Source organism: Acinonyx jubatus, chromosome B1 (assembly GCF_027475565.1).
Source record: "Acinonyx jubatus isolate Ajub_Pintada_27869175 chromosome B1, VMU_Ajub_asm_v1.0, whole genome shotgun sequence".
Taxonomy (NCBI): domain Eukaryota; kingdom Metazoa; phylum Chordata; class Mammalia; order Carnivora; family Felidae; genus Acinonyx; species Acinonyx jubatus.
In genome coordinates, this window is record NC_069382.1 from 169,195,191 (window position 1) to 169,214,068 (window position 18,878).

The window sequence follows — 18,878 nt, forward strand, 5'->3', positions numbered from 1 at the left end:
AGCAAAGGAAACTGACATCAAAACAAAAAGGCAACCTACTGAAATGAGAGAAGATATGTGGAAACTATATACCCAATAAGGGGTTAATATCCAAAATATATTTAAAAAAATCTTCATATGGGGGCGCCTGGGTGACTCAGCTGTTTGATTTTGGCTCAGGTCGTGATCTCACAGTTCATGGGTTTGAGCCCCGTATCAGGTACTGCACGGTGCTGACAGCTCAGAGCCTGGAGCCTGCTTCGGATTCGGTGTCTCCCTCTCTCTGCCCTTCCCCTGCTCATGCATGCTCTCTCTCTGTCTCAAATATAAATAAACATTTTTTTAAAAGTTTAAAAATCCTCATACAAGTCAACAACAAAACTAACCTGATTAAAAAATGGGCAGAGGATCTGAAAAGATATTTCTCCAAAGAAGGCATACAAATAGCCAACAGGCATTTGAAAAGATGCTGAACATCACTCATTATTAGGAAAATGCAAACTAAAACCACAATAAGATATCACATAACACCTGTAAGAATGGCTATTATCAAAAAGACAAGATAACAAATGTTGGAGAAGATGTGGAGAAAAGGGATCCCTTGTACACTGTTGGTAGGATTTAAAATTGATACAGTCCCTATGGAAAACAGTATGCAGATTCCTCAAAAAGTTAAGAATAGAACTACCATATGCCCTAGTCATTCCACTTCTTGGTATTTATCCAAAGAATATAAAAGCACTAACACCCCAAGATATATATGTGCCTTTATGTTCATTGCAGCATTTACAAGAGCCAAGATATGAAAACAAGTGTCCATTCATAGTATGAATGAATAAAGATGTGGAACACACACACACATGCACACACACACACACACACACACACAATGGAATACTACTCAGCCTTAAAAAAATAATGAAATCTTGCCAAATGTGACAACATGGATGGACCTTGAGGGTATTATGCTAAGTGAAATAAGTCAAAGACAGATGCTGTCTAATTTCATTCATATGTAGAATCTAAAACAAAATAAAAGCAAAACCAACTCACACAGAGAACAGACTAGTGTTTACCAGAGGGGAAGGAGGCTGGGGGATAAGTGAAGTGGTGAAGGGAGTCAACTATATGGTGATGGATGGTAACTAGGTTTATGATGGTGATCACCTTGTAGTATATACGGATTTTGAATTATAAAGCTGTACAACTGAAACTTATATAAAAAAAAAGAAAAAAAAAGAAACTTATAAAAAAAAAAAAAGAAATGGAGTCAATAATATGTACCTGAGGGCAAGGAATCTATCAAAGATTAATAGGATTGTGTCAAAATGCAATAATAGTTAATGTAAAGACACATTTGGGCATAAAAAACATCGACTAGATGTAATGGATTGAAATCAAATATACTAAAAATCTATGAGTTCATAATGATAGTAAAAACAAAAGCATCTCTAGAAGTCACCTTTGGAGAATGGCAGGAAACCAACTCATTACTCTTTTTTTTTTTTTTTTTTCAAGAGAGAGAGAGCACAAATTGGGGGTAAGGGTAGAGAATATTAAGCAGGCTCCATGCCCAGTGTGGAGCCTGATGCGGGGGCCCAATCTGATGACCCTGAGATCGTGATGTAAGCCAAAATCAAGAGTCAGATGCTCAACCAACTGAGCCACCCAGGTTCCCTGCAACTCATTAGTCTTAAAACTAGTAAGCAGAGGGGAAAAAAAAATCAAGTATTTACCCTATTTTTCCTTTATCTCACAGTAACAAAATAGTTGGTATGGAATAGAAGGAATGACAAATATCGCCATTTTGCAACCCCTAATAAAATAATGGATCCAGGTAATAAACATTAATAGGTGCTGAAATCATTAGGTGAAAGGTTGATGGGAAATGTCATAATGGAGGGATAAGGCTGACCACTCTAATATCTAATAATCAATCTTAACACCATAAAAACAGATGACCAAAATGATGGGCTGTTATGGACTGAATATTTATGTTCCCCCAAAATTCATATGTTGAAGCCCTACATATTTGTATTTGAATACAAATGTGGTGATATTTGAATATGGGGCCTTTGGGAGTAATTAGGGTTAGATGAGGTCATGAGGGTAGGGACCTTATGATGGGATCAGTGGTGTTACAACAAAAGGAAGGGAGAGAGATCTCTCCTCACCTGAACGCACCCCATAAAGGCCACGTGAGGATACAGCAAGAAGGTAGCCATCTACATGCCCAGAGGAGAGCTCTCACTGGAAACAAATTGGCTGGCCCCTTGATCTTAGCCTTCTCAGCCTCCAGAACTGTGAGAAATCAATTTCTGTTTTTTAAGCCACTTAGTCTGTGGTATGTTGTTACAGCAGCCTGAGCTTATTAAGACATGAGCCTACTGATGTCATGAAAGAGGACAAACTTAGCACCATCTAAAAACACCAAATCTATGTCTGATTAAGTATCTAGATTTAATTGCCAGCTAGTGGGAAATACAGGAGATGGGGAAATTTGAACTAGATGTTCAACAATGACAAGAAATGATTGTTGGTGAAACTGCAATGCTCACACATTGCTGTTTGTAATGTAAAATGGTTTAGCTGCTTTGGGAAACAGTTGGACAATTCCTCAAAATGTTAAACATAGAGCTAACATATGGCCTAGAAACTCCTAGATATACACTCAAGAGAGTATATACAATGTATATAACATTGCACACAAATGTTAACAGCATTATTCATAAAAGCTTGAAAGTAGAAACAAACCAAATGTGTATTAACTGTTGAATAAATACAGTGTGGTAGAGTCATACAACAGAATCTTTAGCCATAAAAAGGAATGAAGTATTAGTACATGCTACAGCACAGCTGAACGCTGAAAACCTTCTGAAAGAAAGATGCCAGACACAAAAGTCACATATTGTATGGATCCATTTATATGAAATGTCTAGAATAGGCAAATCCACAGCGACAGGAAGTAGATTATAATAAAGAATACATGTAATACAGTGTGGTATTGTTACAGGCAAGACAAATCAATGGAAGAGAATACAGAATCCAAAACTAGACTCACATATATTTGGTCATTTCATCTATGGCAAATGCTCTATGGTAATTCAGTGGGGGCAAAATGGTATTTTGATAAATGATGCTGGATCAACTGGATATCCGTTTGGGGGAAAAAAGATTCCTAATTCCTACCTCACACTATACACAAAAGTTAATTCAGGATGGGCATAGGACTAAATAAGAATGCTAAAACAATCAAATACCTAGAAGAAAACATAAGAGAAATAGCTTAATGACCATGCGATAGGAAAAGATTTCTTAAATAGGATTAAAAAACACTAACCATAAAAAAAAAAAGATTCATAAGTTGGACTTCATTAAAACCTAAGAATTTCTTTCCATCAAGACACTACTGAAGATGGAGCACCTGGGTGGCTCGGTCGGTTAAGCGTCCAACTCTTGATTTCAACTCAGGTCATGATCTCACAGTTTTTGAGGGTCTGAGCCCCTGAGCATGGACCACATACAGCCTGCTTGAGATTCTCTCTCTCCTTCTCTCTGCCTGTCCCCAGCTTGTGCTCCTTCTCTCTCAAAGTAAATAAACTTAAAAAAAAAAAAAAAAAACACTACTGAAGAATAAAAAGGCAAGCCACAGTTGGAGAGATCATATATATATATGTATACATATATATATGTATACATATATATATACACACATATATATGTATATATATATGATGGAAAGACTTGTATCTAGAAATTATAAAAAGTCCTACAAATCAGTAAGAATAAGATGAGATGATACAATTAAAAATTAGAAAAAAGATTTAAATAGCAGAAAAGAGGATATCCAAAAGGCCAATATACGTATGAAAAGGTGCTCAATATCATTAGTCTTTAGAAAAATGAATTGAGACCATAATGAGATACCACTACACCTTTATCAGTAGTCATAATGACATAGATTGGTGTTAGTAAAGAGAGCGACTAAATTCTTTCATACTGCTGGTAGAGTGTAAATTGATACAACTATTGCCAAAATATGTGTATCTTATGACCTAACAATTCTACTCCTGGATATACACCCAATAAGGCAGAGTGTTATGTCCATCAAAAGATATGAACAACTTTGTGGCAACTTTACTCATAATATGCCTGAAGTGGAGACAACCCAAATGCCCATTAATGAAGTAATAGGTAAATAAATTGTGGTATAGTCATCAGGTGGAATACTACACAGCAATGAGTAAGAATGAACCATCACTGCATGTAGTAATACACATGCATTAATAGACTATATGTTGATTCGAAGGAACTGGACACAAAATAGTACATATGTACAACTCCATTTATATGAAATACATAGACAGATAAAACCAATCTATAAGGACAGAAGTCAGACTTGTGGTTACCCTTGGCTGTGGTTACCCTTGGCCACTGACTACGAGACATCATAAGAGCCTCTGGGAGCTGGAAATGTTCTATATCTTGATCTCAGTAGGGGTTACATCAGTGCAATATATGAGAAAAAGAGTTACATACTTAGGATTTGTGCACTTTACTATATGCAAGTTATACCTAAAAGAAAACCCAAAGGTTCTTTTCTTTTATAGATAGACTTTGTACCCATAAATGAAATGACATGATGTCTGTGATTTGCTTTAAAATAACACAGGGAAAGAGGTGGGGGTACAGATAAAATAAGATTGCTCATATGCTGACAGCTGTTGAAGTCAGATGATGGGTACAAGTCACATGAGTTGGTTACAATATTTGGTCTACTTCTGTATGTTTGGAAATTTCTTCAAAATGTTTTTCAAAATATCAGCATTCTCAAAAGTCTTATTACAGAGCTCACTTACAGTTTCAATCGCCATTTCTATTGCTGCCTTCTCTTCTGGGCTCGGACATTTCAGGAAATGTTTCAGTGCCTGAAATGAGAAATGTATAGCAATTAAAAACTTTCAGACTGCTTTCACATTGGGAAAAACAAAGTTTTCACACAAAGTAATTACAGTTTATGAAAGTGTCCACCTCTCAACCAGGGGCTTGCACAGTCTGGGTCTTAATATATACACCTAAAAGGCTGAGGGACACCTGGATGGCTCAGTCAGTTAAGTGCTGGATGCTTGATTTCGGCTCAGGTCACAATCTCATGGTTCGTGAGATCAAGCCCTACCTCGAGCTCTGTGCTGACAGCGTATTCTCTCTCTCTGCCCCTCCCACACTTGCTCTCCCTCTTTTTCTCCCCCTCTCTCTCAAAAATAAACTTAAAAAAACCCAAAAAGTCTGAGTAGAATTTTAAAAATGGAAGGACCCAGTTAACCCTCTGAAGAATTTAGTTCTGACTTCTGATGAGAGTGAAAAATAAGTCCTCTTTCATTATGAAGATATAATTATTTTCACTCATTTATTCGTTCAACAGATATTTATTGCCAACCTGCTACTATGTATAGGAGACTATGGAGCATACCAGGAAGGGTATGACACAGCCCCTCTTGTTGTATTATACACAATCTAATTGGGGAGATCTGTGTAATGTGATATTTATAAGGAACCAATTATTTTAAATCATAATTGTCTACTTCCTAAACACTACACCTATGAAGAAATTTAAGGTTATAATAAAAGTTTAAGAGACAATGGGCAGTATGACCATTTGTTTTCATTGGTGCTCTAAGGAAGAAAAGTTGATTAAACAGGGGGGTGATCCGAAGGTACCATGAAGGAAAAAGGACCTGAAGATGAACAGGTCTGTGGTAGGTAGGAAAGAGGGCAGAGAGAGATCTAGAGGAGAACAGGAATGGGAAAAGGCTAGCAGGAATGTTTCTTTTTTTTTTTTTTTAATTTTTTTAAAATGTTTTTTAAATTTATTTTTGAGACAGAGAGAGACAGAGGATGAGTGGGGGAGGGGGAGAGATCGAGAGGGAGACACAGAATCTGAAGCAGGCTCCAGGCCCTGAGCTGTCGGCACAGAGCCTGATGCGGAGCTCAAACTCACGGAGTGTGAGATCATGACTTGAGCTGAAGTCGGACGCTTAATCGACTGAGCCACCCAGGCACCCCATGGAATGTTTCTTAATGGAAACAGCTGGATGCCAGGTTGGGAAGTGCAGGAGCTGGTTGGTCAATCTGTGGGAATTTTCTTGAGTGCCAGCTAAGGAATCTGGACTTTAAGTGGCCAGAAACAGTAAATAGGTAGCCAGAAGGCTGAGTTCACACACAGACACGTTTCTTTGGCAGGTGAGGTATTCTACAAATATGTGGGCCCATGTTTTAAAATTGGGAGACCTAGAATTCTATTTCTCATGAAAAGTCCTATGATCTAGCCCACAGGGGCCCAACTCCTGAAGGGCAACAATTTTCTGGAGGTAAGTAGAAGATGTTTCCCTCAGACCAAACAGGTGGCACCCGTAAGTCCCCAGTGAACACCCAATGAACACAATGAACACACAGCTTCACTGAGTTACACCCCTTGCTTGAATGCCATAACTCCTGCTTTAGGGGCCCTGTAGCAGTGAAAGTAAGTACTGTTTAGGGAATAAAATGAAGGATGAGTTATAGGAACAGAAACTAGAAAATAGGAATAATATTGTAATAATATAATAAGTGAAGTGACCCAGGTTTGGATTAAGTTGATGATAGTTAGAATGAAAAGGGACAATGTCAGAGATATTACAGGGGAAGAATGTGATTGGCTGTGGGAGAGAGAGAATGATTTAAAGTTAACTTTGATATTTCAGGTCTGGGTGTCTGAAAGCATTAATATAATTTTAAAATATTGCTGGGGCATCTGGCTGTCTGTCAGTAGAGCATACGACTCTTGATCTTGGACTCTTGAGTTTGAGCCCCACATTGGGTACAGAGATTACTTAAAAAAATAAAGAAAGAATCTTATTAGCATTCCTGTGGAGTCCAGTGTATATTTTCTCAGGAAATACTAACTCGTGAATATTGGCCACACAGCAAGAAGAATTTTCCAGCCTGAAAATGTCTTTTTTCTCCTTCAAAATATAAGGCGATGCTTTGATAGTCTTCATTAGTAGTACCTTCAGAACCTGCAACAGAAGTTTACGGAGTAAAATATCTGAGCAAAATTTTATTGCTAACTTAAAAATAAGATCCAAATACAGGTGATCTAAAAATAGGTGATTAAAAATTTGTAACTGTAAATATCAGTGTTATTATCAGTGTTTGTTTTCATCGCAAAACAGATCCACCATCATTCCCCCAAATACCAGCTCTGTTCTATTTTCTTTTCACCCTCAACAGGAATCAGGAGACAAAATTACGAGCCTTGTGAGAATGTAGGCTATGGTCGGACATCGCCCTTAATGACTTTTATCATTCTTTAAGAGTCCCAATCTCATTTCCTAAAACAACAGGAACAACTATGACTACAAATCGCAATCGCATTCTGCCGAGAGTCTAAGAACAATCAGAAGTCAACCATAATACAAACGTAATCTATCCGCCTTTCTCAGCAAGGCCTGGTTTCGACAATTGTCCGCATTTGCCAGACAAGGAAGGAAAATGATATTCAAGTGGCTGATAGATGCCATTTAAAGATAATTACTCTTTTTCTTTTATTACTGTTTTTCTTTTGGTTTGAAGCTTAAATATGTTAAGCACAGTGGAAGAAGGACCTCAACTCTGCAGGAGTTCCAACTCATTGTTTACATTTACCCATGGGTATTGGAGTCCTGTTACAATACCAAAGTGTCACAACAGCCCTGGGCCTCCAGCCCAAGGCAGATAGGGAGTTTGTAATAGAAGAGGGTAAAGAAAGGTGGACAAAAGTGTGTGCGTGTGTACGTGCCTGCGTGTGTGTGTGTGTGTGTGTGTGTGAGTGATGCAGGATAAGCCACATCCTTATGAAATGAGAAAAACTTAAATGGGTTAGTGGTATAGTGGTTTGTAATGTTAAGAAATGTTACCTGTCGAATTAAAAATGAATAACTCTAATATCGCTTGTATTTGTATTTCCTTTTTTCCTTTAGCTCCTTATTTTCTCCAGTTATCTGAATGACTTTCTAAGATATGAGAAGATGCTTTTACCTATTTTTGTTTCCTTGAAACTGAAATAAAAATTTTCTCATAAATCCTATCATCAATTCTTACGGTCATTTTGTAAATTTTAAAAAACAAAACACAAAAAGGCAAATACTTCAGGATTCCATTTATATGACATACTATGAGTAGTCAAATTTATGTAGATTTGTAGAAAGTACCACAGTGGTTGCCAGGGGCGGTGGGGGGCGGGGAATGGGGACATACTGTGTAATGAGTACAGAGCTTTACTTCAGGACGATTCAAAGTTCTGGAGATGGATGGTGGTGACTGACGGCTGTATGACACTGTTAATATGACTGAACTGTACATTTGAAAATGGTTAAAATGGTAAACTTGTGCTATGTATATTGGGAAAAAAAAATAAAACAAAATAAAATACCACCAAAAATAATGTTATGTATGGCCCATAAAATCAAAATCTGAAAATGATTTCAGTAGTTTCAAGAAAATTGCAAATAAGGGAAGAAAACCTAAAAGCGGGTGTTCTCAGAATATAAAATCCTCTTTTGGACTTTCTTCTGAAAAACCACGTCTTGTGTATATCACTCTTCATCAAAGTAGAATCATATAATCTTAATTTTTAACTCAATTTAAAAACTTATGAAACTATTTTTTCAAAAATTCCTCTGCATTTTTTATTACCTTCATTTTGGAACCTTGTTTTACCACTGGTTGGCAAACAGCAGAATTTGGGAAATCTGGCTTCTTTTAATAGTCACCCCAAAATCTTAATTTTTGAAAACGGTCTTATAATTCCATCTCCCCTGTAAGATAGTAGGAATCTTGAAATCTAACACATCAATATGTATGCGTCTCTGTATAAATGGTGTGTGTACATGTGCTTGTGGGCATACCAAGTTGATAATTAGGTCCTAAGAGTCAAGAATTTCTAGGATACAAATCTGTAAGAGAAATTAGGGAAAACAATGGTATTTACCAATAATGTCTGCATAGATTTCCATTTTGTTGTGCTGCTGAGCCAGGGTGAAAGCTTCATTATTACATTTGGACATAACAAGAAACTGGATGGCAGACCCGTAGTCACCTAACTGTAGGAAAAACCTAAAACAAAGTATTTTAATCAGCTTGGCTCATTTAAAATAAGTTTGTCATTTACAAAATGAAATCTTTTTGCAACTATGAGAAACCGTTTTAAAAAATGCATTAGGCAAACTGCATTTTTATACTATATGCTTGTATTTGAAAAACATTCTCTCCTACACTAACCACAACAAATAGACTTTGAATTTAAACACTTAGATCTAACAAAAAAAATTATAAAGAATAAATATTCCCTTTGAATTTATTTGATCAAGGTAAGTGGGGCTTTCTTTCCAGGCTAGTTTTTGGAAGTTCAAAAATAATGCATTCAGTTACCTGGCTACCATTTTGGCTCCATCCAGAGACTGGGTCTCTCTGACAATACTGACAGCCTTTTCAGGATTGTTGAGGTGATCCAGATAGATGCGGATTACACTGTTCCATTGTTTTGCATTCTCATAAGCCACAACGGCTTCTTTGTATCTATAAGAAATACTGAGTTCAGATAAGCTTCCTTAACACTGTCACATTTGGGGAGGGAAATGTCAATAAAGGAGGCAATTTTTTTATTGATGGCGATTGCTTATTTTTCTTGTACTTCTTTATTCTTCATTAGGATGAATACAAGGAATCATCTCCCTAAAATGTGTTTTTTAGAGGTTTGATTAACAGTAAAATATTAATATTGAATTGCATTTTTTCATCTGAACAATATATATAGAATTTTTTACACTTTCCTTTTTTTTTGATTGGGAAGATTATAATAGTAATATAAGCTTATTTTAGAAAACAGAAAATAACAATATTTCAGTAAGAGTGATCTATAAAATCTTTGCGTGTCAACCTCTAGATGGAGCTCAAGACTTGTCTTCAGTCCGCATTAGCTTTCCAGCTCTTTCCATTTCAACAAGACATTTAGTGTGTATCTCTATTTCCTAAGGTTGCTTTTCTAAAAGTAGAGGGTACTGACCTTTAAAAGTCTTTTAATGTATTTTGCCAAATAACTTTCCAAAGGCTACGGAAATTATACAGAATGAGTCAGTCATGCATAACAAGTGCATTTTGATAGTATGGTTATTAGTTTAAAATCTCACGATAGAGGTTGAAATAACACACTGTTGCTTTAATTATTATTAGTGAGGTAGAGCTTTTTCATGTTTGTATGAGATACAATTTCATAATTGTGTTTCCTCCTCTGAGACTCCTTGTCTTTGAGTTTCTTCTATCCAGTTGCAGAAGGACAGAAGATATTATTTAGGATATTAACTATCCATTGTGATATCTTGACGCTGTTTTGCAGCTTAAACTGTGCAATCATCGGTGTGGAATTCGTATTTCTTCACTGTTCTTTTCCTTGGCATCTGTAAGTTATCCTTCTTAATAAAATGACCATCACTTTATTTTCATGCCATATTATATCAAAATATCACCTTTTAGTATTTAACTCTCAAATAAAAAGAGATAGTAGCTTATATTGAATACACAAAGGTTTACTTGAGGTATTTAAAATATGGGAAAAATGTAATAGTTTGGCACTTGAGGCCAGGCAAAGGGTAAAGATGTTTTCTTTCTCCACTCTGCCTTTCTTAGAAGTTGCAAAGATTGATGGTTAATTTATCAAACTTATATATTGCTTTAAACTTGCATGAATTTGAGAAACTGTACAAACCTTCCATCTGCTTCCTTAGCTTTGGCATACTGCAAGTGAATCTTTGGAGAAGAAACACGAGGCAGAAGCTCCCCAACTTTTGCCCTAGAATGTAGATTTCAGAGAGTATCAGCACTATATTCACTTCCAAAGTCACTCTCTACAATCCAGTGTTAGTTTTTAGGATTCAAAAAAGTTATTATGATCCTTGAAATCTTGGCTCCTATAGGTAAAAGCAGATGTAACTGCTTTTCCTTCGGATGCCACACCCCTGCCCTCCCCCTCCAAGGGAAAATGAAGGTTCGTTCATTAACAGTTTGGGGGCAACAGGGCTCTTTTCCCTAGTAATTTGTCTGATCAGGGATTTCCGAACTAACAGGATGTATTGTTCTTTGGGAAACAAACTATTAATATGAACTCATCCAAGAAGAAAAAAGGAGATAGAGGGAAGACCTAGATAGGGAGAACAGGGTGTACAGATAAGGAAACAAGTGGGGAGACTTCCGGGACCCATTCATTTCCACACTTGCTCAGAACAAACTTAGCAAATGCTTACCAATTCTTACAGCGGATGTAAACAGATGCTGCTTTATCATAATAGAGACCTTTTTCATACAGTTGGGCTGCTTCTGAAAATTGCTAAAACAATATGAGATTATTAAAACACTGAACTTATTACGTATAAGTCCGCATGAATATTTAGGCATAGAAAAGGGTACCTTCATGTTCTCCAATATGGCTCCACAGTCTCTTTTAAGGACCCTGCTGGGATGCTTTAGGGCTTGGTTAACCCCTCGGCGTATGTCTCCCATTCTTATAGACATCTGGGCCACTCCAGCCAAACACACTTCATCATGTTCCTAGAATTATAAGGCAAATAACACATCAGACCCTAAGTTAAATTGATGTATTTCAGCCAAACAATTGATTTAAATCTAAAATGAGCCCAAAGGTTACTTTCACTAGTCTTTTCAGGAAAATCTCAAGATTATGAAGTAACACTGAGTCCTTTTTTTTTTTTTTAAATCTTCTGTTACAAAGTTATATATTTTTCTTTAGAAGTTTACACCTTTTATGCTTAACAACAAATTCTTACTACCCTTGTCATAATGCTTTGTGTATCTCTGTATGTCTTGATATAAAATTTTATATAAGAAGTAATATGCTGGATACACAGCATAAATGCTATAAACAAAATTAAGGAAAAAGCCATTTATCAAATGGAAGATTTCTCTACTAGACACGATTAAACATTAAAAACTTTCTGTAAAATTGTTTAATTCATTAAAGATAACTAAAGAACTTTTCAGGGAACTAATCTATGTAATAAAATATAATGTCCTATTGTATTTTATGTAAAGCAGCATGGCTGGTGGAACATTCTGTGATCATGGAAATCTTCTATATCTGCCTGGTCCAACACGGTGGCTAATAGTCATAAATGGCTACTGGGCACTTGAAATATGGCCAGCGTGACAAAGACACTGAATTTTAAATTTTATTTAATTTTCAATCATTTAAATAGCAATGTTTGGCTAGTGGTTACTATATTCAAATACACAGATTAAAAAAAAAAAAACTTAAGGGGCGCCTGGGTGGCTCAGTAGGTTAAGCGTCCAACTTCAGCTCAGGTCATAATCTCGTGGTTCATGAATTCGAGCCCTATGTTGGGCTCTGTGCTGATAGCTCAGAGCCTGGAGCCTGTTTCAAATTCTGTGTCTCCCTCTCTCTCTGCCCCTCCCCTCCTCATGCTTTCTTTCTGTCTCAAAAATAAATGGAACATAAAAACAATTTTTTAAAAACCTTAAAATGTATGTAGCCAAAGAAAGTATAAAAAACTCAAGAGTTATGCAACGCAAAGGATATGATCAGGCAATTCATTAAAAAACATATAATTGGCCAATAAATAAAACATGCTCAGCTTCACTAATAAACACACACAAAAGACCTTTGTTTTTGGCTCATAAAATTGATAGATGAGATAAAATGATTAACATTCAATGTTGTTGAAACTGTGGGGGAAAATGGACACTTTCTCAGATGACCTACAGCTATATGAATTGCTATAATTTCTGGAGAGCAACTTAGCAATATAAAAAATTAAAAGCATATATTTTATGACGTAGAAATCCCCTTATAAGAATAATATCCTTCAGAAATACTATCTTAGGTAAAGATACATGTACACTAGGTAGAATATTCATTGCAGTATTTTGATAGTAAAAAACAAAAAACAATTATGATTCAATAAAGGAGTGGATATAAAGACCATGCTATATCTAAACAACAGACTATTAGAAGCTCTTAAAAGATTAACATAGATTCGAATGTATTGACTTGAAAGACCATGAAGAAAACAGAATGCTGTTTATCCCAGAACGGATTTCAGTTAATCTTTGCTGAAAGGAAATGATTTTTTTAAAGCATTAAAACAATTTTTTTTAGTTTATTTATTTATGAATGATAGAGATAGCACAAGTCGGGGAGGGGTAGAGAGAGAGGGAGACAGAATCCGAAGGAGGCTCCAGGCTCTGAGCTGTCAGCATGGAGCCTGACGCAGGGCTTGAACTCACGAACCATGAGATCATGACCTGAGCCAAAGTCAGCTCTTAACCGACTGAGCCACCCCAGGCACCCCTGTAAAACTGAATGATTTCATATTTAGTGAAAGTCCACATTACATTCGTATTTGTATGCTTACAAGAGATTCTGGGTGGAAATATATAAAACTGTTAACAGTGGTTACCACTGAGGTGTGTGGATAGAGGAGGGATTGGTAGACTCTCACTTGTCATGTTATACTGTGGTAATTTTTTAAATGGACTACAGTGAAACTGTGTTAACTTCTGTAATAAAAATTCTAGCTATAAAATAGGAAATAAAAAGATTTTCAATCTTTACAAGACCTCACCTAAAAACATCAATTTTTATTGCAAAATTTAGCTTCTTGAGCTAAAACCCTGGGATGGGAGAATGGGCTGGAATAGTGCATAAAGTACATGATTTCCAGGATCATCATAAAAGATACAGCGTGAGAGATGAAATGGCAGAACAGACTTTTATGGACTGGGGGTACACTGTAGAGTAGTTATTGAAATTTTTTAAGAGTAAAAGGAAAAGCCTCATGAAAATCATAGTTAGCCTGTAAGTGGGAAAGGATAAAAATTTTACTCTGAACATTAACGAGAAGCTCATATTTAAGATACAAAGGAAAACAGATCTTTTTCAGAGTGATAAAAAATATTGTCATCTTTAGATCTGAAGTGTTTTAAAATGATTTAACTATATCCTTGCAAAGTTGTTAATAAACTGAAAAAGAGCTCACCTACTAATAAATAAAATGCAATTTAGACCATGGCTTTTTAAATGAAACTAACAAACCTAAAGATAATTATACATATCTTTATTCAAGTTTACCTTATGATCACCCGTTATTCCTTTCTCATAATGAGCCAAAGCATTTACATAATCACCCCTGAAAAAAAATTAGAGTGAATTTTAATACATATTTAAGTATCTCATTTACATATACAAGATTTAAAAGAAATCTTTGTCACTGAGTTGCTTGGGCTCACATAAGATGGGATATACAACATATAAGCATTTTTTTTCAAGTGCAGTTCATTATTATTTTGCTGTTTTAGAAATAATTATAGGGATGCCTGGGTGGCTCAGTCAGTTAAGTGTCCAACTTCGGCTCAGGTCATGACCTCACGGCTTGTGAGTTTGAGCCCCACATCCGTGCTGACAGCTTAGAGCCTGGAGCCTGCTTCGGATCCTGTGTCTCCCTTGCTCTCTGCCCCTCCCCCACTCGTGCTGTCTCTGTCTCTGTCTCTCTCTAAAATAAACATTACAAAAACATTTTAAAGAAATAAAAATAATTATAAAGCTGGATTATGTTAGATTGTAAGATACTTATTACTTTGTAGTATTTTAAGCATTTTGGGGAGGGACATTAAATTTTATGGGCCACTTTTACAGGCATCTTTTGTTTTTAAAAAAATTACATACAGTGTTATATTAGTTTCAGGTGTACAATGATTCAACAATTCTATACATTCCTCAGTGTTCATCCTGATAAGTGTACTCTTTTTATTTTTTTTTAATTTTTATTTGAGAGAGAGAGACAGAGCATGCATGCAAGCGGGGGAGAGGCGCAGAGGGAGAGAATCTTAGGCGGGTTCCATGCTCAGCCTGTGGAGCCCGACCTGGGGCTCAATCTCATGATTCTGGGATCATAACCTGAGCCAAAATCAAGTGTCGGACATTCAACTGACTGAGCCACCCAGGCATCCACAATAAGTGTACTCTTAATCCTCTTTACCTATCTCCCACCTACCTTCTCTCTGGCAACCACCGGTTTGTTCTCTATTTTTAAGATTATGTTTTTTGGTCTTTTTCTTTCATTTGTTTTGTTTCTGAAATTCCACAAATGAGTAAAATCACATAGTGTTTGTCTTTCTCTGACTTACTTCACTTAGCATTATACCTTCTAGATTTATCCATGATACTGCAAATGACAAGACTGCATTCTTTTTTATGGCCAAGTAATATCCCACTGTGTATATATACCACATCTTCCTTATCCATTCATCTATCAATGGACACTTGGGTTGCGTCCATATTTTGGCTACAGTACATAATGCCACAGAAAATGTAGGGTTGTAGATATCTTTGTGAATTTGTGTTTTCAGTTTTGGGGGGATAAATACCCAGTAGTGGGATTACTGGATCATATGGTAATCTATTTTTTTTTCTTCCAAGATTTTATTTGAGTTAGTTAACATATAGTATAGAATTGGTTTCAAGAGTAGAATTTAGTGATTCATAACATACAACACCCAGTGCTCATCACAAGTGCCCTCTTTAACACCCATCTAGCCCATCTCCCGCCCATCTCTCCCCCAGCAACCCTCAGTTTGTTCTCCCTAGTTAAGAGTCTCTTATGGTTTGCCTCCCTTTTTGTTTTTATCTTATTTTTCCTTCCCTTCCCCTATGTTCATCTGTTTTGTTTCTTAAATTCCACATGAGTGAAATCTCATGGTGTTTGTCTTTCTCTGACTTATTTCACTTAGCATAATACATTTTAGCTCCATCTATCTACATTGCAAATGGCAAGATTTCATTCTTTTTGATGGCTGATTGTATATGTAAACATATACATATGTATACCACATCTTCTTTATCTGTTCATCAGTCGATGGACATCTGGGCTCTTTCCATAATTTGGCTACTGTTAATAGTGCTGCTATAAACACTGGGGTGCATGTGCCCCTTCAAATCAGTATTTTTGTATCTTTTGGATAAATACCTAGTAGTGAAATTGCTGGGTCATAGGGTAGTTCTATTTTTAATTTTTTGAGGACCCTCCATGCTGTTTTCCAGAGTGGCTGCACCAGTTTGCATTTCTACCAACGGTATAAGAGGATTCCTTTTTCTCCACATCCTCACCAACACTTGTTTCTTGTGCTTTTGATTTTAGCCATTATGACACGTGTGAGATGGTATCTGATTGTGGTTTTGATTTGCATTTCTCTGATGATGAGTAATGTTGAGTACCTTTTCATGTGTTTGTTGGCCATCTGTATGTCTTCTCTGAAAAAATATCTATCCATGTCTCCTGCCCATTTTTTAACTGGATTATTTGTGTTTTTTCGGTGTTGAGTTATAGAAGTTCTTTATATATTTTGGATATCAACCCTGTATCAGATATGTCATTTGCAAATATCCTCTCCCATTCCATAGGTTGTCTTTTAGTTTTGTTGATGGTTTCCTTCACTCTGCAAAGGCTTTTTATTTTTGGTGTAGACCCAATAGTTTAATTTTGCTTTTGTTTTCCTTGTCAAAGGAGACATACCTAGAAAAATGTTCCTATGGCTCATGTCAAAGAGATTACTCTTTATGGGATACTTTTAAAAAAATTTAATTCCAGTATATAACATACAGTGTTACATTTGTTTCAGATAGTGATTCACCAATTCTATATACAAATCGGTGCTCATCAGATAAGTGTATTCTTAATCCCTTTCAACTATTTCACCCATGCCCCCATCCACCTCCCCTCTGGTAATCATCTATTTGTTCTCTATAATTAAGAGTCTGTTTTTTGTTTGTCTCTTTTTTTTCCCATTTGTTTCTTAAATTCCACATATGAATGAAATCATATGGTATTTTTCTCTGACTTATTTCACTTAGCACTATACTAACTCCAATCATGTTGTTGTAAATGGCAAGATTTCATTCTTTTGTATGGCTGAATAATATTCTTTTGTATATATATGCCACATCTTCCTTATCCATTCATCTATCGGTGGACCTTGGGTTGCTTCCGTATCTTAGCTACTGTAAATAATGCTGCAATAAACATAGGGGTACATATCTTCTCAAATTAGTGTTTTCATATTCTTTGGGTAAATACCCAGAAGTGGAATTGCTGGATCATAGGGTATTCCTATTTTTAACTTTTTGAGGAAACTCGATACCGTTTTGCACAGTGGCTGTACCAGTTTGCATTCCCATCAACAATGCACGAAGGTTCTTTTTTCTCTACATCCTTGCCAACACTTCTTTGGTTTTAGCCATTCTGACAAGTGTGAGATGACTGTGGCTTTGATTTGCATTTCCCTGATGATGTCTGACGCTGAGCACCTTTTCATGTATGTGTCTGTTGGCCATCTGTATGTCTTCTTTGGAGAAATGTCTGTTCATGTCTTCTGAATAGACCACTTTTGATTATCGCCTTTAGGGCATTAATGACAATCATGTGACCGTAAAAATGAATATTTTCCAAAGGCCCAATATTTATAAGTAGAATATGTATTGAAAGGATCAGGGTAGAAATTAAGGAACATGCTTCAGATTACAGTACTGAGGGCCCTGGTTCTTACTGAGATAAAAAGTATTACACATAATATAAATAATAATACTCCCATAACTGATGCTAACATGGGTCTGCATATCCAGAAGACCTATTTATTATCTTGTTTTTATTATTTGGGAGAGAATGAATCAGTGATGTTTGGCTAAAACTCACTTGGAGATCCATCTTCCTCTGAGAAAACATCGCCTCCAGAATAAATCAATCAGCTCTAAAAATGGCATTATTTGAGTTCTGCCTGAGCTTTACCATATCAGTTTAGGCAGGTCATCCAACTCTCTAGGCCTCACCCAGTTCACCCAGTTTCCTCACATGTTAGTGCACCAGGGATTTTTTGGAAGACAAACTGTTCTGCTGATTGAGAACATTGTTCTGGATAGCCCAGGCTGTGTGGTCAGCAATGTTTCTAAGTGGAAATTTCTTTTTGTATTTTATTTTATTTTATTTTATTTTATTTTATTTTATTTTATTTTATTTTATTTTATTTTATTTTTATTTTACTTATTTTATTTTATTTTTTACTTTTTTCCTTTCTTTCCTTTTTTTAAAAATATAATTTATTGTCAAATTGGTTCCCATACAACACCCAGTGCTCATTCTAAGTGGAAATTTCTAATATTTGGACCCCATTATGTCAACACAGCTAGGATGTTTCTTGACAACAGGGATAACAATTTCTTCATCAGAAGCCTCAGATTTTCTTTGGGCAGGCCCAGTTAGGCGATGCTAAGTTGAAATTTTGAATACTTTATTTATTAAAAAAAATTTTTTTTATGTTTATTTTTGAAGGAAAGAGAGACAGAGTGTGAGGCGGGGGAGGGGCAGAGAGAGAGGGAGACACAGAATCTGAAGCAGGCCCAGGCTCTGAGCTGTCAGCAGAGAGCGTGATGTGGAGCTTGAACTCACAAGCAGTGAGATCATGACCTGAGCCGAAGTTGGATGCTCAACTGACTGAGCCACCCAGGTGCCCCAATTCTGATATTTTTCCACACGACCTGAAATTACACTGCAAATCCTTGAAGTGTTCAAAGAGGTCAAGATCATGAACATAGGCTATGAAAAGCAGTACATCACCTTGATGCTATGTATAACTGTTTTGGCCAAATGTGATTCAAAACAATATTTAGACTCTAAGTGTAGGAAAGGCTTAGACCCAAACTTAAATTTTGATCCTGAAAATGAAAGTGGATAAAGGCCTGGACAAGACTTCGTTAGAAAAAACATTTTTTGGAAGTACAATTAATACAGCTTCCCTCCTGTCCC

At 36.2% G+C, this 18,878-nt stretch overlaps 1 protein-coding gene across 3 annotated transcripts in view; it reads right to left on the reverse strand.

The window, feature by feature from the left end:
* The window catches only part of WDR19 (WD repeat domain 19), a 112,428-nt gene that overhangs the window by 35,312 nt on the left and 58,238 nt on the right, over positions 1-18,878 (reverse strand). For all 3 annotated transcript variants that reach the window (XM_027055491.2, XM_053217452.1, XM_053217453.1), the window contains exons 21-28: positions 14,156-14,213; positions 11,458-11,598; positions 11,295-11,377; positions 10,760-10,843; positions 9,427-9,573; positions 8,987-9,111; positions 6,922-7,034; positions 4,839-4,907 (exon numbers count right to left, since the gene is read on the reverse strand). In XM_027055491.2, the coding sequence (XP_026911292.2) occupies positions 4,839-4,907; positions 6,922-7,034; positions 8,987-9,111; positions 9,427-9,573; positions 10,760-10,843; positions 11,295-11,377; positions 11,458-11,598; positions 14,156-14,213 (820 nt within the window). The remainder of the gene's footprint in view (positions 1-4,838; positions 4,908-6,921; positions 7,035-8,986; positions 9,112-9,426; positions 9,574-10,759; positions 10,844-11,294; positions 11,378-11,457; positions 11,599-14,155; positions 14,214-18,878) is intronic.